This window comes from Brienomyrus brachyistius, chromosome 10, assembly GCF_023856365.1.
Source record: "Brienomyrus brachyistius isolate T26 chromosome 10, BBRACH_0.4, whole genome shotgun sequence".
Taxonomy (NCBI): Eukaryota; Metazoa; Chordata; class Actinopteri; order Osteoglossiformes; family Mormyridae; genus Brienomyrus; species Brienomyrus brachyistius.
The window spans coordinates 13,400,387-13,424,074 of NC_064542.1; the positions used below are offsets into that span (position 1 = coordinate 13,400,387).

Below are 23,688 nucleotides of genomic sequence, written 5' to 3' on the forward strand. Positions count from 1 at the left end.
GACAGAGACACACAGTCAGGGGGAGAGGAGCACAGACAGAGAGACATAGATGGGGGAGAGGAGCACAGACAGAGAGACACAGTCAGGGGGAGAGGAATACAGACAGAGAGACACAGATGGAGGACAGAGGAGCACAGACAGAGACACACAGTCAGGGGGAGAGGAGCACAGACAGAGAGACATAGATGGGGGAGAGGAGCACAGACAGAGAGACACAGTCAGGGGGAGAGGAATACAGACAGAGAGACACAGATGGAGGACAGAGGAGCACAGACAGAGAGACATAGATGGGGGAGAGGAGCACAGACAGAGAGACACAGTCAGGGGGAGAGGAATACAGACAGAGAGACACAGATGGGGGACAGAGGAGCACAGACAGAGAGACATAGATGGGGGAGAGGAGCACAGACAGAGAGACACAGTCAGGGGGAGAGGAATACAGACAGAGAGACACAGATGGAGGACAGAGGAGCACAGACAGAGACACACAGTCAGGGGGAGAGGAGCACAGACAGAGAGACATAGATGGGGGAGAGGAGCACAGACAGAGAGACACAGTCAGGGGGAGAGGAATACAGACAGAGAGACACAGATGGAGGACAGAGGAGCACAGACAGAGAGACACAGTCAGGGGGAGAGGAATACAGACAGAGAGACATAGATGGGGGAGAGGAGCACAGACAGAGAGACATAGATGGGGGAGAGGAGCACAGACAGAGAGACATAGATGGGGGAGAGGAGCACAGACAGAGAGACACAGTCAGGGGGAGAGGAATACAGACAGAGAGACACAGATGGAGGACAGAGGAGCACAGACAGAGAGACACAGTCAGGGGGAGAGGAATACAGACAGAGAGACATAGATGGGGGAGAGGAGCACAGACAGAGAGACACAGATGGGGGACAGAGGAGCACAGACAGAGAGACATAGATGGGGGACAGAGGAGCACAGACAGAGAGACATAGATGGGGGAGAGAAGCACAGACAGAGGGACACAGATGGGGGACAGAGGAGCACAGACAGAGAGACATAGATGGGGGACAGAGGAGCACAGACAGAGAGAGACAGATGGGGGAGAGGAACACAGACAGAAAGATGGAGGGAGCTACAGAGAGTGAGATACAGACAGAAAGACAAAGAAAGGGAGAGAGAGAAGCAGAGATAGAAAGAAGTAGTCTAGGGACCAGAGATTTGCTCCTGGTTCCTCAGACAGGTATGAGCCAGCAGTGATCAGAGGTCAGCTGAACACAGTGGGTGGTAAGTTAAGGTGAGTGTTACCCTCCCTCTTCCACTTTGTGTATGTATGTATGCATATACAATGTTATATTATTACATTGGAGAGACTAGATTCCCCCACAATGTCATAAAAACCTGTAACATTTTACCTTGTGTGTACATTTTTTGGTATGCACAAGGAAAACCTCAGTTTCACTAAAATTTGTGAATGCGATCAAAAACAAAAAGTCAAAAGAGTCAAAAGTCTTGAATTTTGTTGGATTACTTATGATAAGGTTAGGGCTGGGTGGGGGTTGAGGTTGTCATAGTCGATGTTAGGATAATACGCATAGAAGTGAATGGAGTGTCCCCATAAAGATATGAATACGTGGACTGAGCGTGTGTGTGTGTGTGTGTGTGTGTGTGAGTACAAGCCTCTGTACCTGGTCTGCATAACTGACTCCCAGAAGCTACATTCCACTTACTAATTGGGTGTTTAAAGTTTGTACTTTCACTTCAATATCAGTATAATCAATGTCCCTCTAAAACATCTAACATTCATTAAGGGAATTGGTGTGGGAGAATTCTTTATGGAGAAATCAGTGATGGTTCCTCCTGCCACGGGTGATAGGGTACATTAAGGCATCGTGCGAGGGTTTCATACAGCTCTAAAATCAAACTCTGTGCCCCAGAGGAATGAGATTTATTGGCAAGATGCCATTTCTGTTCTGGTTCTGGAGGAAAAAAGGTTCAGACTCATTTTTGTGTTGGTCTCTCAGACACAGAAACTCTAAGCGAGTTTCTAAGCGAATTGAAGAAGAACAGAGACAAACGTGTCATGACTTCATCTTACTTAATTCCCACACAAACATGTACTCCGGTAGGAGATATTACTAAATTACAGTGAAAGAAAAGATGTAATTGGCCCATTTTAACAACAAGTCGTACAATTTTGGCCTGACGGAGTACTTTTAATCCATGAAAAGATGTGAATTCATGCCAGGATGAGTCTTTAGTGTCTGGAAGGAAGAACCAATTAGGACTGCTCCTGCCTGGAGTAAGCAGTAAAAACGGCAGGTAAACCACACATAAACATGGATAATATTCAGCATGGCAGGTTAGGGAGAGGATGGGGGGGGCAGGGTTAGGGCTGGGCTTGGGTACCCACCGTACAGGATGTTAATGAGGGACACAGGCATCACCAGGATGCCGACCAGCATGTCCGCCACGGCCAATGAACGTAGGAAGAAGTTGGTGGCGTTCTGCAGCCTCTTCTCCAGGGACACCGCCAGAATCACCAGGATGTTACCGCCGACTGTGAGAAAGATGACGACCAGGAATAACAGGGCTGGCCAGTTCTTCTCACGTTCAGCTATCGGAACGCTGGCACGGGCTGCTGAGAGATTGGTGGCCGGCTCTGCCCCCAGCAGGAGGCTCTGGTTCAGGTTGACTGAGGCATTTAGCGGCCAGGCTGGCCACCCCCGGAGCAGGGCAGCCTCGACAGGGGCTGTGGTAGAAGTGAAGCCCACTGGCCGTGTGCCACTGGAGGCTCCCATAATGCGCGAAGTCCGTCGCTGTTATTGCTTCGGCCTCCACCAGGGGGCAATAGAGAGACGGATCAGCATGCACTGACACATTCAGAAAAACAGGACTGAAAGCTACTGGAGGAGCAGGATCAAACTTGCCAAAGCTGTCAATTTGTCAGTTGCTCCCCATAGAGGACAACATAAGAGAAAATCCAACGACATCAGGTGACACCATTGTCTGTCTAGTGCCTGTTTTTGTTTCCTCGTCGTCTGGATCAAAGACGCCTTTGCCTTTTGATTACCGAAGTGGAGATAAGCAGGGCCTGCAAGATGAAAGGTAGCAGAAATGCTTTGGTTAACAATCAGTCAATCTGCATGCATACAAACACATTGTTTTATCTGTGTTAAGTCAGTGTGTTGTGAAACAAAATAATTAGCCAATACTGCCAAATCCATGCTCTGTAATCACTTGGTCCCATTCAGGGGTGCAGGGGGTCCGGAGCCTGTAGGCACAAGGCAAGGAACAACCCAGGATGGGGGGGGGGGGGGCAACCCATCAGTAACTTAATAACTTCAATTAGCCTCAACATGTTTTCGCACTGTGGCGGGAAACTGCAGCACCTGAAAGAAACTCCACAATTACACGGGGGAAACATGGAAACTCCACACACATAGAGCCAGGTGGAGCCAGGTGGAGACTCGAACCCGAGTCCCAGAGATGTTAGACAACACTGCAAACCACTATATTGCTGTGCTGCCCCAACACTGCCAAATTTCTGCCAAAACTTGATTACCTACCTCAAGACAAAGAGGTGGTTTTTAACATTCTGATTCAATGGCGTCTACAACCTCATTAGAATGTACCCAACCCCCCCCCCCCCAAATGATAATGGAACAATCTCTTCCATAGTTCAGAACCCAGTGGCAGGAGTGGAAATTCTGTGAAGGCTCCTTTTGGAGGGGGGGGCCAGTCCATTTCTCCAGCCACAGAAGGATCTACCCATGGTGTATCCTTTTCCCACTGTCACCCCCATCTCATTTGGGAGGCCCCCTTACATGTTGGTGGGGGGGCTGCACAGGCAACCTCCCGTCCTGCAGTGTTGCTCCAGAGCCCATCGCCAGTGGCAGACGGTCTGTCCTCCTGCGGACGCCATGCCACACGGACGCTACGTCTGGGTCCATCCACCCTGTGGCAGGAAGAGGCAGGTGGGTGTGAGGAAGCAGGGGGGCTGCAGGCTAAGGGGGGGGGGGGGGGGGAGGGGATCTGCAGGCCCTGGGGTGAGACATCTTTTATCCTTAAACATTCCCTTCGACTTCAAATATTTTAGCAAATCTCCATCTGTGTAGCCTGAATACTGAGTACATCTGGAAGATTTCCAAATGGGTTCATTTCAAAGCATCCCATTAAAACCGAAGGATTCAGGTTTTCATTGTCCTGCATGGCTGTGCTGTTGGGGGGGGGGGAGGTGCAGAACTTCTGCCCCCTACTGGTGAGGATGCCTTGAGGGGCTCTGCAGCTGTGATTCGCCCTCTGATTGTAAAGTGGATGGATGTGAACAGGTCAGACTTGGCTTCCCCGCAACGGCGGGTAATGTGGCAAGACAGGCTATCTGTACGATCGACTCTCCCAGGAATGACTCGGGAGCGCCTTGGACGGGAAGCCCCCTAGGCATCCGAGCATTCACAAAAGCCCAAATCCCCGAAGATAAAAACTCAAACTGCACTGAAAAGAAAGTTTGTTATGACTCATAAATAATTCTGAGGAAGCAGGTGCAGACTTTGCCGGGCGTGCCACCCTTAGCCTCTACCAGCCTGCCTTCCCCACTGGTATCACTGGGTGAGATCTGAACTAAGTACCGGGGTTCCTACCTCAGCCAGTGCAGACTGAACTATTAACCATAACCCTATTTCTTTTTCAGACTGGGAGACAATCACAGAGTAGCAAAGGAGATGCTTCCACAGCTCCGGTTTGGGAGACTGTAGCGTGTGACTCTGTGGTCTCAGACACCAGGACATCCTGATTCTGCCGAGTTCGCCATGTCCCTGGATCACCAAGGGCGGGGCTTGCATTTCACTTGTTTAACCAATCACAGTCTTCATTGTTTTTTTTCCCCTCACTTTCAAACTCAAGGCTCCCGGCTATTGAGCTGGAGATGGTGTTTGGCACAATGGACTAAACCTCTACACCTGTGATCGGAAGGTCGCTGGTTCAGCCCTCGTCATTATTGCTCTTATTATGATCATCCTCGTGAAAAAATGAAGATATGCCCTTACATCATTCCGTACAGCCTTTGCGGGTAAGCATGTCCCTGTGTTTTGTATCTATAACATGTCGCTTAACAAAAGACACACAATAAAATGGGTACCTTGCAAATCTGTGCACCTTGACGCTTTAATTAATGTGGTGATGTCGTACAATGAAGACTTTGATTGATTAAATAAGGGAAACACAAGCCTCTCCTTTGTTGACCCAGGGACATATCAAACTTAGCAAAATCAGGACGTGCTCAGATATCTAACTTGCGATCAGAAGGTCGCTGGTTCAGATCCTACGGTCGGCAAAGTAATTTCCCTTGAGTGGGGCCCCATGACCCCAGGTTGCTTCTGGGACTGTCAGGCCCCGCATCCTCAAATCTGTATCACTTTCAATTACAGCATCTACTAAAGAAATAAATCTTAGTTATGGTGAATTCTGCTCCATGTTACAGAAGCCATGACCTCTCTGAAGGGCGAATGCAAGTGAAACACGTCATTGATAGTCAGAGTGATGGTGACCCTGTTCAGTGGTCCCTTGTTGCACTTTTCTTACTCTCACTGTGTAGTAACTCAGCGGCTCAGTGACTGGTCTGTCTGGTCAGGGACTCTGAGGCCCCGGAGAAGTTAACAATGCCGATGAAGGGCGACCTGTAATGAACGACCACAAATCCATATTTCACAGGTTCTAATTAGCTTACTGGCAATCCTGGACTGAGTGGTGAGCCAGTGCCAATGTGAATCACGTTGGGTTTGGATTTTAATTAGCACAATAGAGGAACCATCAAAGGAACTGCAGGTCTTTGAAGAAATAAAACGTCTGGAGCTAAAAAAAAAAAAAATGTTTATCTGGGAAACTCTGAAGGATGTTAAGGAGTTTTGAGGCGAGTGAGAAGTATTCCGAGATGCCGTAAAAGAGCGTTCCCCAGCTGGAAGAAAGCGCCCCTGTTACAGGGCTCTGAGTGATCCGGGACGCCCCGTGAGCTTGGCATGAATTGTGCATGAGGGGAGCTTAGTCTGACCCTGAGTCAGCCAAAGCGAAGGGAACAGACCCTGCGGCTGTGCAGCCCAGTTGGTCCCATCTCAGGTCATCAGCCTGCGCCACTCCCCACCCCCCTGGCCACATCCCACCCACCAGAGTCGAGGGTACAGAAGGCTCCCAGCAGCAGGAGTGGTCTCACTCACACACACTGCCCCCCCTTTCATTTCTCTTTCTCTTTAAGCACTTTTCTCCTTTGCTCTGCTGCCTGCATGCAAAATAAAGGAGGCTGTCTCTATGCAATGTGTCCCCGCTTTCATTTTCTGTGAAACCTGATTGCCGACGGGCTGCACCGTCATCACCGTCAAAAGTAAAAACTTCTCAAAGAGTACAGTCCTCAAATGCCGGTTTGTGGAATTCCATCTAGTTCTGAGCAGACGGCACTTCGGTGCAGATAAGATGAAGTCACAGTTTATGAGGCATGTTGAAAGATGGAGTCACACCTCACCGGAAATCACGAATCTGGCAGCTCATCAACCCACGTGTCTGAGGGACTCTCAAGCGAAAGTGTTTGGTCTCATTTTATTCCTGCTGCTGAGGAAGCCATATGCCGAAGAGGACAAGGCTGGTGATGTGTGATTAACAGGAGGCTCGGGGTTTGCAAAACAATCTGGTGCTCTTGTTCCCTACGTGGCGTTTCCTCCCCTCTGATGCGGCCCTGATCACAGAGATGGACACACCACGACTAACGTGGGTCTCTGGGGAAGGCAGGAATGTGTAGAGCAAGGCGGAGAGGGAGAGAGAGGAGAAGAGGCAGAGAAAAGAGAGAGGAAGCGAGAAGGAGAGAGAGAGAGGAACTCAAGAGAATGAGAGAGAGAGAAAAACAGGCAGGAGAGCAGAGTAAGAAAGAGTGGAGTGTCAAAACAAGAGAGAGCTGCCACTGTGATGTCGAAATACAAGCCTGTCCAAGCAGGTGCTCATTTTCTCGTCTAATAGAACCAAAACACTTAGCAGCCCATTTGGTGGATAAATACTTTCGAGCAAAACCACCAAGATGATTAGTGAAAAAATAGCTGGTTTTACAAATCCATAAAGCATAAAACAGGAAAGCTGCGCAAGCCGCTCAGACGGTGCAGATCAATACGGAAGCACAGCGCCGACCCCCATCCCCCCCCCCCGGCGGTCCCGCACACGCCTCTGAAAGCATCCGGCGAATGCCGAGGCACAGCTGCATCTCGTGCTAATCTCCCGAGCTGGGTGATCATGATGATAGTGAATGTGCTGCCCTTTGGTCCTCAAGCCAGTGATCCATGGTCAGACTGATTAAATCTCCTGTCGCTCTCCACCCCGTACGTGGTCTGGCCCAACTTTGGGCCACAGCTGTTATACGGAAACCCTGAGCCCTCCACTGCTGAAGCTCCCTAGGGTGCCGTGAGAGGGTGAGCTGGCCTCGGCCCAGGGCCTTTGGAAAGGCGGTTTAGCGGAGTCCCACTAGAGGGCCCTTCAAACAGTGGCAGCGACCTTGGCACCTCCCACTCAGGCCAACAGCTGACAGCTGCCGCCCTCTCCAAACGCACAGAGGTTGGCCAGACCAGGCACGTCTTGATTGGCCAACATGCTGATTATTAATGAGGTCACTGCAGTGACACCAGAGGGTAGGATGGGAACTGGACTTCTGGGACAAGTCAAAGACAGCTGTTACTTATCGCGATTATTCTTAACATCAATACTTTTCCCTCTCTTCCCAAAACCAGCTGAAGTTCTGGAGCATGATCCTGGTTCACCCCAAGACCCGACCCACACCTTCCATGACTTCCCCGCTTCCTCATTTTCTGACAATAACACCCCAAGCAGCTTTTCTTCTTTCACCGCAGTGACTTCGTTCACTGGCCCCATAGATGCAATTTTAGCACAGAGCTATTATTACCAGTTATAATGACAAATGTCAGCCGATTGAACCAAATACAACAAACTGAACAAAAAAAAAACATGAAATACAGGGATTATAGGGTGTCAGACACCGTATGAACTCACCTCCCTGTGATAAATTAAAACTAATAAAACTTGGTAAAGTGCTGTTCACAAGTGTTTCTTGTAATAGCCCCATGCTTACTGTACTCCAGAGCATCCTGGAAGAAATCTATCAACCATTAAAGCCGGGCGTCCTGCATGCCTTAATCCGTGATGTCAGTTTTACCTTTCCACAGTCTTCAGAATAAAACGATACCAAATATCAGCCTTGGCCAGGAACTTCTATATGACGACAAGATGTCCGTTTTGTAAATGTGTGGAAAATACCAGACATCGATGAGTCAGGTTAACTAGGTTTAACTTCCTGTATGTAAATAATTTGTTCTGGGGTTGGAAGGAAAGTGGAAGGAAAGTGTTAAACAGCACAGAGAGCCAGAAAAAAACAGCTCATTACAGAGAGTAACAAATATACAGTCACAACCGCTAAGCCATAGAGCTCTCATTTAGTATTTGGAAATTCAAGGAATATCTGGTGAGCTGGTGAAATCATAGAGCTGGTAATTTTAACGGATTAACTATTTCCTAGGCATCTGTGCTGGCAATCAGAGGGTTGCCGGTTTGAATCCCATGAATCCCAGGAGTGATTCTACTCCATTGGGCCCTTGAGCAAGGCCCTTAACCCGCAATTGCTTCATCCTGGGTAGGACGTTAATCTACATCCAGTTCTGTAAGGAGGTCCTCCAACTTATGGGGGTTGGTGGCAGGATTTGCGCTCCAGCCATTAGAAAAAAATTCACACTAGTGTGGTGCTGAGGTTCACATGGCTGTAGTCGGGTCTCATCCCTGAGGTGGTTTGCTGTGTAGTGGGTGTATCAGTGCTGAATCAGCGCATGCTCCTTACCTCTACCTCTCCATCTCCTGTAATGTCATCTTTGAGTCAAGGCCGCCGTCTTCTGTTTTGGGGCTGTGGTTCTCATAAAGGACAGGAGAATAAGTAGCGGAGAGGCACGCGAGTCAGATACAGGGGCCTCGTTAGCACTGCCGCTGGCCAGCCCTCGCAGCAGCTGTCCAGACGGATGCCGTGTTGGGCTGGAGGGGAAACCAGGCAGCCTGATCTTTTAACTGGTGTGTCCATTAACATTCACTACGAGACTCCAATGGCTCTCTATGGATGCGCGTGCCTGTGGGCAGGAAACTGTACACACACGCTTTGCTTCAGGTCATCTTTAGCCTGAGGGTTAAGAGGCTAATGGAGGGTTAGGAGTTCTAAACAGGGTCAGCTGGGACGGACAGGAGGGGAGGGGAGAAAAGAAGGGGGGGAGGATTGTTCATATGCAGTGAGTTCTCCTTTCGGGCAGCTGATTTCAGATTTCTGCCAGTTTGAATTGATCAGTGACAAGGACTATAATCCTCATTTGTGCTTAAATTTAATGAAACAAAGCCCTTTGTTTGATTAAACCTGAGAGTTCAGCGTCACTCTCCAAGCCCTACATGTCTTCCACTTCATGAGACGACTCACTGAGAATTCCTTAGCACACTGGTGTAGTGAAATCCAGCGATACACTGGATGTGCACAGAAGTCCTAGGACACACTGAATTACGTTTGAATGAGGACGAGCAGAGACAGCAGGGACATACTGTTCTTTCGTGGTCAGCTAAATAAATGTCTAGCATGTGATTAGCTTCTCCTCCAGGATACCATGAGAGTCTGAGAGAGTCCAGCCCTGACCAAGCTAATCTGCTGGAGAAGGCGGCCTTGGTTCAGATCTGAGTCTGGTGAGTGGTGATACCCAAGCAAGATCTAAAGACTCTTAAAATATGAAAGAAACGTCACGATGCGCAGTGAAAAGGCGGGATTGGGCTTCTGTGCGCAGTGAAGCATCTCGCCTTCGGTCAAGAGGTAACTCCAATCCCGCGTTTTAATGCGGGCGAGAGTCTGCTGCTCCTGGCCTTTTCACTGCTCAGCCTTTGAGGTCTGATGAAAGGAGAAACAGGGCTTAAGTCCTGTTTTGAAACACCTGATTACTGAAGTCTTGGGGGGGGGGAAGGTGGTTTGGCGTGAACATTTTTTAAATTGATTTTCATCTCGACGGTTCTTACGTGAGGATCACAAAGGATACTGACAGAGTTCTCAGTGCAATTAAAATGTAAGAAAGTAGGAAGAGGGGATAATTAAAAAGGAGACACAGTTCATGGCTCTTAGTGTAATACAAGATCTACAGCAATTAAGAAGATGATAAAGTGCAATAATACAGAATCGCATATGGTCTTGCTGATAATTCCGATGGATCCGCGGATCATATTCATAAAGCAGAATGTGCTGTGTCGCTGAGAATTCTGTTTTTAAATAAAGCATGTTCGGTTTTTTTGATAGGGGGTGGCATGGTGGTGCAGTGGTTAGCACTGTTGCCTCACATCTCTGGGTCCCGGGTTCGAGTCTCCGCCTGGGTTACATGTATGTGGAGTTGCATGTTCTCCCCATGTCGTCGTCGTGGGGTTTCCTCCACGTACTCTAGTTTCCCCCCACAGCCCAAAAACATGCTGAGGCTGATTGGAGTTACTAAATTGCCTGTAGGTGTGCATGTGTGAGTAAATGGTGTGTGAGTGTGCCCAGTGATGGGCTGGCCCCCCATCCTGGGTTGTTCCCTGCCTCGTGCCCATTGCTTCCAGGATAGGCTCCGGACCCCCCGAAACCCAGTAGGACAAGCGGTTTGGAAAATGGATGGATGGATGGATGGATGGATGGGTTTTTTATTATAACAGTTATTATTTCTGAATGTAAGAGTCATTTAATTACAAAGTCAGTTAGTTTTCTGTGACTGCCATGTTAATTTTTCCATCCATCCATCTTGTTCGACTGCTTGTCTGAAGATGGGTCACAGCAGACATGGAAGACAAGGTAGAGGACATCCTGAATGAGATGCCAGTCTGCCACAGGGCACACACACGTTACAGGTAGGAGCAGGAGCGTGGAGCCCCCAGACGAAAGCGGGGAGGACAGGAAGCATGTCTGGAGGATTGTGTCAGACAAGGAAGAGAAGTATATCGCTGGGTAAATCATTGTGCATTCAGTAAGCAGTGGATAGTTTGTTATTAAGTACTGTGGCATAGATGCCCCTTGAGGGGTGAGGTTTATTGAAGGAACGAAGGTCCTTTCAGGGTGGTTCGAAGCACACATGTATACACTACGTGCTCCCCATCATCAGTCACCAGCTCACTGGAGCCTCGTGTGGCCGACGGTGAGGAAGACACTGGTTACTACCCGCCTTTGTGGTGCTGATCGCCCCCTGCTATTGTAGCAGATCCTTAACGGACCCTCACATAACAAAACACATTACATTACATTAGGTAATAAAGTTGTTTAGCGACTATGCGTATCCACTACGTTATGCTAAACCTTAGCCATTTTCATGTGCTTATCCATCACACTGCATTGCAGCACATCTCAGTAAATTACCCAGCATGCATCATACTGTAAGAGTGGCTTAAATGCACAGTGGGGCAAATGGTGCCAGGTTCAGAGGCAAACCTCTGCTGACACTTGGCATTTATCACAGCGGTAGTTAATTAGTCCCAGTGCCAGACGCAACACGTATCTCGGTAAATCTCTTATTTTCAGTTCATATGGTAAAATCAGGATGGGCTGATTGGGGGGGGGGGCAGTAGAATAGTAGAATATGTCTGAAGTGGTGATTCTGGCATGGATGCAGTAACCAACAGTGCTGCTTCAGTTTTGAGTTTTTTTATTTAGTTATTTTTACATTCTTTACAATTTTCACTTGAAATCCAGCAGTTTTAGATACTTCTCAGTGTTGTTTCATTCGTTTTTATTTTAAAGATATATTTCTATTTATTTACAGTTTAAGTTTCAGTAATTTTATTTCTACTGATAGACTGAATGTTGTAGAAATATTTTATGTGTGTGAGAATCCCACTGAAATAACGCAGTGGACAGTATGTAGTAATACCCTCAAAAGGGGCAAAACGTGTTCCAGGAATTATTCATGGTAATTAAAAATAAACAAATCATTACTTTACCTCAACGGCATCAAACAGTAAGAGAAAGTATTATCATACCTGGCTCGTATCCAGCAATGCCAGTGGTCCGTCCTGCCGTTGCCCTAATTAAATCCCCGTTTGCCCCGACTTTGCCTGTCTGCCTGCGTGCTCCTTGCCCGATCGCCGCTTGCCTGTTCCTGCACGCTCACCCGTTCACCGGCGATCGTGACAAGTATTCAATGTATGTTTATATCTTTTGAAGCAATCTATATATATTTTTCCTGTTGATATAATTTTTTATTTACTTTCATATCTTATTTGAATTCACGAAAACGTTTCCACATTGTTTTAGTTTTAATAATAATTACCATTGTAACCACTAATGACTCCTTTCATACAGGTTTTGTCTGGCTATCAGAAGATCTCACCGTCTGGAGCTACTGGTAAATTCTTGGGGCAAAAATAGCCCTAAAAATAGCCTCTGCATGCCCTGAGGGCAACCATGATCCCATCCGGGGTTCCCTGTCATGGCTGGGATGCACTTCAGGCTCTCCACAACCTCCTACTGCAAAAATGTCTACGGAGGACCAAGGGATAGGTCGATGGATGGATCAATTCACTGAAGCACTGCAGGTTAAGCGCTTCGCCGCGTGTTATTGCAGTGACGTACGGAGTGGAACCTCTGAGATGCAGCTCACACATCCTCACCCCCCAGCTGGCCCCTTTAATTTGCGACACGCCGTCTGCCACACCATCCCGAGATACCGTCCTGGGGGGGGGGCACACCAATTATGCGCAGGCTTAATCACTCCTGAGGGTAACTCAGAAAGGGCAGGCCGAGGCCTGAGGAACAGCTGTCCCTGCTGGGTGCCTGATGGATGTCTGGCTCTTGTGTGGGGGTGGGGGGGGCGTCCTGCTGCCAATACCCTAGCTTGACTCATCACTCTGACCACTGACTCGCTGACTCGCTCCCGGCTGAGATTTACAGGCCAGTTGGGCACCACACATACCGTTTATTGGGCCAGGGCTGAATGCCCGAGGCGGCAGTGGGAATCATATCCACGCAATCGGAACTGAACGCTAGCAAGGGCCATTTGTCTGGATGAGGGACAATGGAGTGTTCAGTGTCGATCCGGCTGCGGGAAACTGGGAATTTGGGAGATGAAGTTTGTGACAAAGTACAAGTAGGCCAAACCAGCCAAAAACCGGGGCGTCAGATTTCCTGGCCAATGACTTCATCATCTACTCAGCTGAAACCATCGATAGCCAGTGGCGCTGACTCGGAACAGTGACCCCCAGCGGAGTGATGGACATTCTGGTGAACTGTAATCCAAACTGTTCCGCTACTGCTGTATGCTGCCAGTGTATTACTATTCCCTATACAGCGGCAAAGCCACACTGTACGCACTGCTGGGTCCCAAGGATAACATCGCCAAAGGCGAAATATTTCATGTTGGTAAGAAACTGAAATTGTTTTTATTTGTGAAAATAAAAAAATAAACAGTAATTAAACATTTGTAGTCATTTCCCTTAAGGGATTTAAATGAGAATACTCCATATCAAAGCAAAAGGAAAACTTTAGGATTTAAATTAACAACCGATAAGCTACAGGGAGGGAATGAAAAAACCATTCTTACTTTTCAGATCTGGCAAACACTAACAGCTCATTTGCAGATTCGTCATTCCACAGCCTCCTTGCAGTTTTGTCAATCTCATTTTGGATCAATAACCATTTTCTAAAGGCTGCCATCAGAATTGCATTCCCTGTAAAATCCTTTTATATTCTTACACTTGTCAAGAACCCTGATTTTCTGGGGCTGAAAAGCCCTGAAACGCTGACCTGTTTGACACCATCTTGGCAAGAAGGGGTGTTGGAGGTATGTGTGGTGGCCTCGCTTAGGCAGGCTGGGTTGCGGATTGGAGGGGCATTGACAGAATGACCTTGCACAGCAGCCAAGTCTTTATCTGGGTGACGAGCTAACGGCTGCCTTGCTGACAGAGGACTGCAATTCTGAAACTTCCCACTGAAGGAGATTAAGTGCAGCTTATTTCGGATAAATACCTTCTGAGAGAGACGCATTCCGGCATTGTCAAAAAACCAGCTGCACCAAAACTCATCCCATTAGTCCATGACGGGGGTGATTCTCCGATTTTTTTTTTTTTTTAAGGTGAGGGGCATAAAAGGGGTCATAATTCATACAGAGGGGCCAACTTCATCATTAGCCAATAATGTGTTTTGAATTGGTGAGTGACAGGGGAGGGGTACCCTGGGGGCCAATCCGCTTAAAGCTTGAGCCTAGGGTCCCTGTGGCCCTGGGAATGCTCTATGCGTGTCTAGCGCTGACACCTGCACCATCCTCCCATGACCTCATCCCAGAATGCACTCTGTCAGACTGGTGAATAGTCATGGCTGAGACCAAACTTAGCCAAACTCTGGCAGTCCTTCCCCGCATCTCACTCTCGCTCGCCCTGAAGCGAAGCGGATCCGGCGTCTCGGTCCAGAACCCCGGATAGCGGCACGTGTCTTTGTTCTTGGCACCTCTGTGAATGTGCCCTGAGGATGTGCATGCTGAGGAGGGGACCTGCAGGCATACGAGGGCATGGAATGTTCCATAAGAACTGTCAAAGCAAATGCCTGCTGGGCCATAAGGTTGTGTGTCTGGACCTTCCTGTGTCTAAGGTGGATCGGTCCCAGCTGGAGATGAATGAGGGACCTTCCCTTTGTCCCTCAAAGACCTAGAGAACTAGGGGCAGTCAACAGGGGCAAACCCCACCTCCATGCCCCAACAGATGATGACAAGACGTCAATATAACCAAGATGACTGGATGGTGAAAAGGCGAATCAGAAGAACACACTCTCATCCAAGCTGTTCACTGCAGCCAATTGAGTGTGAGCAGCTCTAGGTCTGCTAGCTGTAAGGGCTGTCAGGTCTTACTGTACTTATCTGAGCATCTGCAACTCTGATCATCTGTATCTCCCCTCTAAAACCAGCTTTACTGGGTTTGTTTCACTTTAATCCAAAAGGTTTCTGCCACAACCAGGATTTAAAACACAATTCTTGACTTAAACAAACAGACTTCCTGAGCAGAGCACCACAAACCGGACTGTCTGTCCATCCGCAATTTGTGTTATCCAAGTTTATCCACACCAACGCGGCTGTGAAATCAAAACCACGAGCATGGAAACGAGGCAGAGACTAACAACTTTCTGGAGATGCCCTCACATAGAACTGCAGTCTGGGAAGAAACGGGTTGGCAATCCTGACCAAAACCCATGAGAGATTAAACCCCGCAGACCTGGAATCCAGCTCCAAAGCGAACAGACCAGCGAGCCTCACAGCCTTAAGAGCGATGATGAGGCTGCGGCTGGTGCAAAGCTCATCGCTCAGGCTAAATAAGATTTGGAGCCAGATACCTCTGGTATGGACAGGGCCTTCGCTCAATTCCACGACTGAACGGAGCACAGGTGTCACAGTCAAGGAATACTGAAAGCATGTAAACCAGGGGCAAGCAACCCTGATCCTGGAGGGCTGGAATCCAGCAGGTTTTCTATCCTACCTGATAAGTTACTACCTGCCTGAGATCAGGTGAGGTTCATCAGAGACCAGGTGGGATGGAAAACTAAACATGGTTTTTATTCTACATTAATTATTGTTATAAGCATCGCTACACAGTCATATTATTAAATATTATATCAACTATTTCATTACCCTGTTTATTATCTAAATGCACCCAGTCAGAACCCAAGCCCTTCCTACCTACTACCTTCCCCCATACAAAACCACTAAGCCTGTTTTTCTGGTTAACGTTGCTAAATGTGTGCGTCTTTATTTTCTAACAAACTAACAAGATTCGATGGAAAAGGCCTATAATGCAAATGGAGAAGATCAATAGAGTCCAAGGCCTGCACTGCTCCAGGCCTACTGAGCAGACTCCCAGCGCAGAAGAAAAAGCAAGTCTCCTGAGCATTATGGGTATTTTTGGATAGTCGTACACTTTGACCTGGGGAGATGGGCGTAAAACAGCTTTCTGTCAGTGCAAATATAATTTAAATTCATGAAACTGAGGGTCCACTCAAATCTGTTGGACTGGGGGAGAAGAATAGAGGTTAGAAGCAGTGACTTGCTCAATACATCTAAAATAGCACTAAATTGGTTAGTTAGTGGGCCATTTACTGTAATAGATAATAAAGAGAACAACCATATTCCTACAGCATCACCAGCAAATTCATCCAAAATACAAAACCAATATTTTGCAGCTTTTTCATAGCTTCTGGACTGATATTTCCCCCTCTCTACATCTTACGTGTGAATTATATATCAGATCTTTGTAAAAACAATAGTGTTTCAATCCAGATATCTGGTGGATATGACAACTCGTTCATGAAAAGGATTTATGAACCAAACAGAAGCAGAACAAACAGGGGAAAAAGTTTTAAGGAGCACAAAGCATCATGAAAGAGGGTTTAACAATGGAGGGGAAAGTGAAACCTGTCAGCGGAGGGAACAAAAGACTTTTACTAATGCTGTGAAGGCTGTCATGTCACAGGAGACTGTAGGGAGCCCATGTATTCTGAGCGTGTTCGAGGGATGAGTCTCGGGTCCAGACCGGAAAGATCATTCAATTAGCCGGAGAATTGTGGAGAAAAGGCTCAATTTCTTGGAGTTGTTCCGCTTTTCCTAAACTCAAGTGACACAAGTAAACTAAGATCAGCAAACTTTCCCTTTGATAGCGGACCTGTGTCTCACTGATGGGGGACCGTAACAGCCCCGGCAGCCATTGCTGAACCGCTGCAGACGGTAACAGAGCAGGACTGAAATGAATGAATGAAATACTGCAAAGTCTGATGGGATAGCACAACGACAGAAGACAAGAACAGACCGAAAGGATGTCGATCCAATCCTGCTGTCTTCTGCAAGGAACGGAAAACCATTTCAGCACTCTCTTACTACTTTTGCCCATTAAAGAGCTCGGCTTTGGATGTGAATGGGCGTGTGGATGTTTGTCAGCATACTGAGATTACCCAAGCATTCTGCATCTGCTGCCTCCCGCATGTATGTTAACAGGGGAGTAACTTTGCATTTCTCGTCCTACTTATAATTACTCCAAATTATAATGACTCGTTCCGCATACTCAATCTTCCCCTGTGAGATATATGCATAGCTCACCAGAACCTCATAACGTGATCAACCGTCTCTTTGTTGACCAATAAATAAAATCCATTAGATCAGCATAGCATTAAAAAAAGACTGTGAATTACTTTCAGAACATCAATAATTATGTAGCTTGGCAATATTAATGGATGTCATTTTTAGAGTCCCCTCCTCCAAGTATCAAAGGGATCTTTTTTTTCCTAAGCTGACTCTTAATATTGTAGAACATTAAGCACAGTTAAAAACAGCATCATTGGCATTTATTTAAAATCAGTTATACTTCTGTAGCTAAACTTTTATGTCCTTTCAGGCAAATACACAACTCTGGGAAGGGGCGTTATATGAAAATGCATTTTGCTGGATCGGCTCTTGACTCCTGCAGCCTTGAATATGACAAGTGGGTACAGAAAATGGATGGATGGATGGATGGATTGATGAGACTAAACCGAAGCCAGTATTTGCATGTGACGCTGCACAGTTTTGACTGATGTAGGAGAAATGTGCTCACTGCAGGGGCTGAGGAGAGCTTAGGGTGTTTTGCCGGGGGGTGGGGGGAAGCTTATATTTAATGGCTACTCATCATAGGCCCCTCCAGGGCTTAATATTAATGTCTGCCTTGCAAACAAATGAGGGCAAAAAGAAGACGAACATCTGAAACTACGAATAGCTCATAGTCCTCATTAAAATAAACCTCGTTTATTCTCTTCTAGTTAGAACACCAAGAATACCTGCTGCACGCTCCCAAGGAAGCCCCCGACCAAACAACACTTGCAAAGCAAACTGGGGATTTCTCATTAATTGGTAGACGTGTATCACAAGTCGACAGAAACACTTGTTAAGCTGACCAGCGCACACGTATGGATATGCAAAATATAGGCATCTGAGCCGCAATAAGCTAACTCTGAAACATAGACCTTTTTGACATTTAACTTGTGATACTGGCAGGCTGTGCAGAGTATGCCCCTGCCTTATGCTGTATTTTGGCAAGGGATAAGCGCCAGCCTGCCCCCCCCCCCCCCCCCCGCCCACCACCCCCTAGACAAGGATACCTGGTTAGAAGATGGATTTAATGTTGACTTCTTGTAAAATTTCACTGCGTTTTGAGTTGAAGAAGGTGCTGCACAAACGCGCTCCGGTACTCTGTCGGAGGATCAACTGCAGGCCCAAAGGCAGGCTGCAGCATTATGACAAGTCTTACGGAGGTCTGAGGTGGAGCGAGCAGCCAGCGCTGTTCCGGATGCGTCTCCCCTGCCGCATGCCGCTGAAAGCAGCCTGGTACGGGGATGGGAGGGGCGGCGTGCCGAGATCCAATTAAACACGCACGTGGCTTGCGCAGGATTTTAAGGCAACGGGGATGCATTTCAAAGGGTTGAATGCCGCTTGATTTTGACACAGACTGGTGATTTCTCACAGACGTGGAATGGCTATAAAGGCAGTGATGATTTTTTTGGCCCTGAATGACAAGTGCGTTGAACATCAGTTGAGTGAAAGAAACCCATCAATTTTTTTTTTTGAAGCTGGGGTTTCCATTACATCATACATGCCAGTGAGCCACTTATTGCCTCAACTGTGGTGGAGTCTCTTAGCATGATAATAAACAAAAAATGTGGGGAAAATTAATGACTCTGCCACGCTCAAGTTAACAAGATCATGTAGTACAGATGGCCGCTTCCTATGGGGGGGGCATCTTTATGTGTCTCAAATGTGTGTTGACACTGGTAGAGTGGTGGGGGTGACCTGACTGCCCTTTGTCGCACAACATGAAGAGCCAGTGACTTCATTTATTGAATTATACAGCCATCCACATATGGAGTAACATTCCAGATGGCGGCTGGAAGCTCATCGGAGGGAGTATACAGGAAATATAACAGGTAAATTGGGAGGTGGGTCTGTGGCTGCTGTCAGTCAAATATGCAAACCAATCAGGGATGAGAGCCATTACGAGTCACCTTTTATAAAAGGATCAGGAGTTCCATTCTTCTGTGAGGACAAGATCACGACTTCGGAATGTGTTGATGTTGGCTGCATGTTGAGCTATATTCCTCCATAACTATTTATGATTTTTATATTTGAGTGCTAAAGTATGAGAAATGCATCCAGACAACATGGACATCGGTATCGGGCATAAAAAGTGGTATTGTGCCGTTCCTAATTTGTAATTTGAAAATATAAAAATACAGGTAAAATGGCAATGGTACACATGTACTGTTACAGCTCTAGTAATGCATAAAATGTACTAAATATACAGCTTGTCCTAACTTTAAACACAATAATAATTTTGTGATTCACATATGTTTTTTGTTAAATGAAAAATTACTTTTGTAACATTAGCAAATGGGCTGGCCCCCCATCCTGGGTTGTTCCCTGCCTCGTGCCCATTGCTTCTGGGATAGGCTCCGGACCCCCCCGCGACCCAGTAGGATAAGCGGTTTGGAAAATGGATGGATGGTAACATTAGTAACGCAATGACAATCAACAGGTGGCAGCGGGTTGGGGGGGGGGGGGGGGGGTGATATCACGGTTCCAGAATGATTGTACCATGATTTCCATCTTGGTTTTGGGACCATTACACACTTATTTTTTGGCAAATGTTTCCCTCAGAATTAGTCGCGGTAGCTGGCACCGGTTGCAGAGTGTGTGTCTGCATACTCAAGGAGACACACCCCCACTTTCTTAAATTAATTATCATAATGCATGAATTATCCACTTTGTCTTACAGTAGGACGTTGAACATCCGCAAGCTCAACAAAGAAAAATGGAACCAGTGACTGTGACGCATATAATGTGCATATAAAAAATGCCTACATTTAGGTAATAGAAATTAATTTTGGAACGAAAGTAGCTAGCCGGACTTATCGCTAATTAAGTTTTCCGTATATGACAAACCACAAGATGCCACTGCTTGAGCATGCCTGTTGAAATTAGCAAGAATGTAACTAGCAGGCTAGCAGGTTAATTCACATGTTCTATAGGACAGCACTGCTGTTTGCTAATTGCTCTCTTTTTCTGTCCTATAATGACACTCAGTGAGCAATATCTGACAGTATATTTTACTGCATACTTTACCTTAAGGCAGTTTACGCCGAGTCCCGAAGCAGCGTCCTTCCTTGGATCACTGGTCATAGGAAAACTAAGTTCACAACGAGTAAGCCGAGTGCAACAGAGGAAGTTCGTAAAATGACAGAAAATAAATACATAAAATGACATATTTTATTGAGTATTTTAAATATTTGAAATGCGTAAAATACAACCTCTAGGAATATTTTGCTATAAATCACACGTGACTTTTTTTCATCCAGCAAAATACAAATCACTCAAAAGTAATTAAATACATATTTTAAATATATTTCATTGAAATGCTGCCCATCTCTGCCCACAGACAGGACACTAGGCCATTAAATGGCACCATTCACACAATGTGGGCAAACTGGAGACACCAATTTGACTAAGTCCATATAATTGGACTGTGAGAGGAAACCAGAGCGCATGGGGGAAACGCAGCCACAGCTGAAGACAGGAACCGAGCCTTGGAAGTGTGAGGCTATAGTGCTAACCGGCGAGACACTGTGCTGCCCCTATTCTCGGCTGCCGGATGACTTAATTGAGCCTTTTTAAGTCCTGAATCCGGCTGCTCCTTGACAGTCACTGACTCAGTTCACCACATGACAGGCAATGGGATAAGATTCACAGCCCTGTATGAAAAGACAAAAATCCCCAGGAAATAAAAAACCTGCACTTTCCTTTGCGTCTGTCAGGCCCAGGGAATCCACGGAAATTGATGTTGGCAGTGATGGGGCAACTGGCGGGAAGTGGTAATCCACAGGTGTCTGCTGGGGAAAATTAAGGAGAGCCCCCTGCTTTTCTGTCACTTACCAAAGCACGCTGACTCACAGAGCAATAACAAGCTTTCATTAGCTAAATCAATTCAATTTCAAAGTACACAGGACTGTAGCAGGCCTGCCGACCCAGCGCCATCAAGGAGCATGTGGTGACAAGCGTGTCGACATAACAACCTGCTTTCCTCTAAGACAGACATCCCACAGGCTCACGCCTACAAACCTGATCGTATGTCATGATTTAGACAAACTCATTAATATCCTGGGCAAGACTGATTATATTCAACATATATTTATGGAAAAACTGCTATGCCACCATGAAAATTGTCATGGCACAATAAATCATACTGCTGCTTTAGTGTTTCACTCGTGTGTTGGTTAGCTGGCTATGACCACACTGCAGAATTCTGGGGTCGTTGGTGTTGGTTAGCTGGCTATGACCACACTGCAGAATTCTGGGGTCGTTAGTGTTGGTTAGCTGGCTATGACCACACTGCAGAATTCTGGGGTCGTTAGTGTTGCTTCAAACTGTGTTATACTCAGGGATTGACATAACTGGTACGCAAGTATGCATTCACCTGTAAAAGCGATACGCGCGACAATCGATTAATGTAACAGTGTGAATGCGTACGCATTTTATGTGCATTTGCGCTGATATGACAAGAAATTATTGCGCATTTTAACCTTTATATGCTAATTCGTACGTCATTGTTGGTGTAGAGGTTAAAATGCACGATAATTTCTTGTCATATCGGCGCAAATGCACAGAAAATACGTACGCATTCACGCTGTTACATTAATCGATTGCCGCGCGTATCGCTTTTACAGGTGAATGCGTACTTGCGTACCAGTTATGCCAGTTCCTGGTTATAGTCAAGCACAAACAAGCATTCCTGCAAAACCGCCTCCCACACACAAACAGCCCAAAACTGCTGCGAAGCTAAATGAAAAATGTTAAACAGTCTCCAAAAAATGACACCACTGTCAGCTGACATTCTAAAATGCCTGTCAAGCTGCGGCCGGCTGATAACTGTCGAATATGAAATGTTGTCTTTTCACTGGTCTGGCCTTTGGCACAGCTAAAATGCTACAATAAATCGAGGGCAGCTGAGTCGCATTCCCTATCTGTCCAAAATCGATTACATGCATACGTGGTTCTACTAAAATCACATGTTTGATATCTAGTGTTTTCAGATTTCCCAAACCCAAACCCTTGGGATCCCAGTTTACATGCACTGAGCTCAGTCCTGGCCTGTGCGTGAAAAGGCTTTAGCGAAATAAGGAAAAGCAACTGTCCTGCCAACTTGACACTGCCACCCAGCTACTTTCAGGAGTTATAAAGGCAGAATCAGAATGACGGCAGGGAAGCTGGGGTGTCCCTGTAAACAGCAGAAGGGGCTGGCTTGGTGGGGACGTGTGACTGCACTCCTGTGCCATTAAAGCCCCAAGCCGGGAAGGTGAGTCACATCAGTGAGCAACATAACATCTGTCTGGTCAGGACGTCATTGGGGATGCATGTTTATTTCTAAAGGAGGTGGCATGGATTCTATTAACTGTTTCCGTGTTATCTGTGTTATTGTACGTTTGCTTTTTGGTCTGTATATTATAATGAAATGGCAGGTTAACTGCAACTTTGAACTATTTTCTGTAAACTGACCAAGTCACTACCTCTAACCCCCCCCCCCCCCCCCCCCCCGTATCTCTCACTCTCTGATCTGCCCTGTCTGGCCAGCACTCACCCCACCCCCCAACACCCGCACATCCCACCCAGAGCACCTGTCCACCCCCCACCCCCCACATACCCCACCCAGAGCACCTGTCCACCCTACCCCCACCCCCCACACACCCCACCCAGAGCACCTGTCCACCCCACCCAATTCCCCAGCACCCGCATACTCCACCCGCTGCACCTGCACACCCTACCTCCCAGACTCCCAGAGTCAACTCCATGAAATAACTTTGTTCAGAAAGGCCCCTGGCAAGGTGGCCACCCCAGGCAGAGAGCATGAGACAGGTGGGGGCTCCCAGGGGGGCTTTGGGGGTGGGGGGGACAGCCGTGTCTCCCTTCATTAGCTGGCCCTCTCTGAACCACAGCTCAGCGGGGGTGAGAATTACCATCTCTTCCCCGGCCATGCATCAGATCATTCCGGTAACGGTGGTGACGGTTCACGGCTCTGAAGTGGGGGGTTGGGGAGGTATTTCTTTTTCACGGGATCTTTGCCTTGTGCTTCGCTCCCACCCCTTTGAGCAGCGTGTCCCAAAAGCCTCCCTAATTAGCAGGAGGACAGAAAGATGGAGATACTTCAGAAGTTCCCAGCTGCTCTGCCCCAGTGTCTCTCCTCAGGTGTAGATTAGGTTTGTAATTAGCAGCGGATGTAGCCATGCAACAGGGTCCCCCCACCCAAAGCCATGCCCCTGGAGTCTTGAGGCGATCGTGATAAGACGAGGACCATCACAGCTGTTGGTTTGCGGGGTGCCAGTTTACAGGAGAGTCGACTGAGCCCGGGAAGCTCGACAGAGATTGCATCTGGCATTTTACACAGACAGGATGAAGACCTGCTTCTGGCAGGAATGTAAGGAGCTGCTGGGCACTTCAAAGAGAGTGTCGATTTTCGCAGTTTACAAAGAAGGGAAGAACTGTGCTTCACTAACACACTGAGAGCCACAGTATAAATTTTCCTTAAGACTGACCAGGAAATGTACCACAGTTGTCTGGGAAGAGAAGGCAGCCGAAGAGCAGATTAGTCTCAGTCTG

At 47.2% G+C, this 23,688-nt stretch overlaps 1 protein-coding gene across 1 annotated transcript in view; it reads right to left on the reverse strand.

Moving 5' to 3' along the window:
* htr2cl1 (5-hydroxytryptamine (serotonin) receptor 2C, G protein-coupled-like 1) overlaps nucleotides 1–23,688 on the reverse strand; it is a 55,471-nt gene that overhangs the window by 5,511 nt on the left and 26,272 nt on the right. Inside the window, exons 2-3 of the mRNA XM_049028781.1 lie at nucleotides 3,799–3,929; nucleotides 2,385–3,065 (exon numbers count right to left, since the gene is read on the reverse strand). Coding sequence (XP_048884738.1) covers nucleotides 2,385–2,772 — 388 coding nt within the window. The 5' untranslated portion in view covers nucleotides 2,773–3,065; nucleotides 3,799–3,929. The remainder of the gene's footprint in view (nucleotides 1–2,384; nucleotides 3,066–3,798; nucleotides 3,930–23,688) is intronic.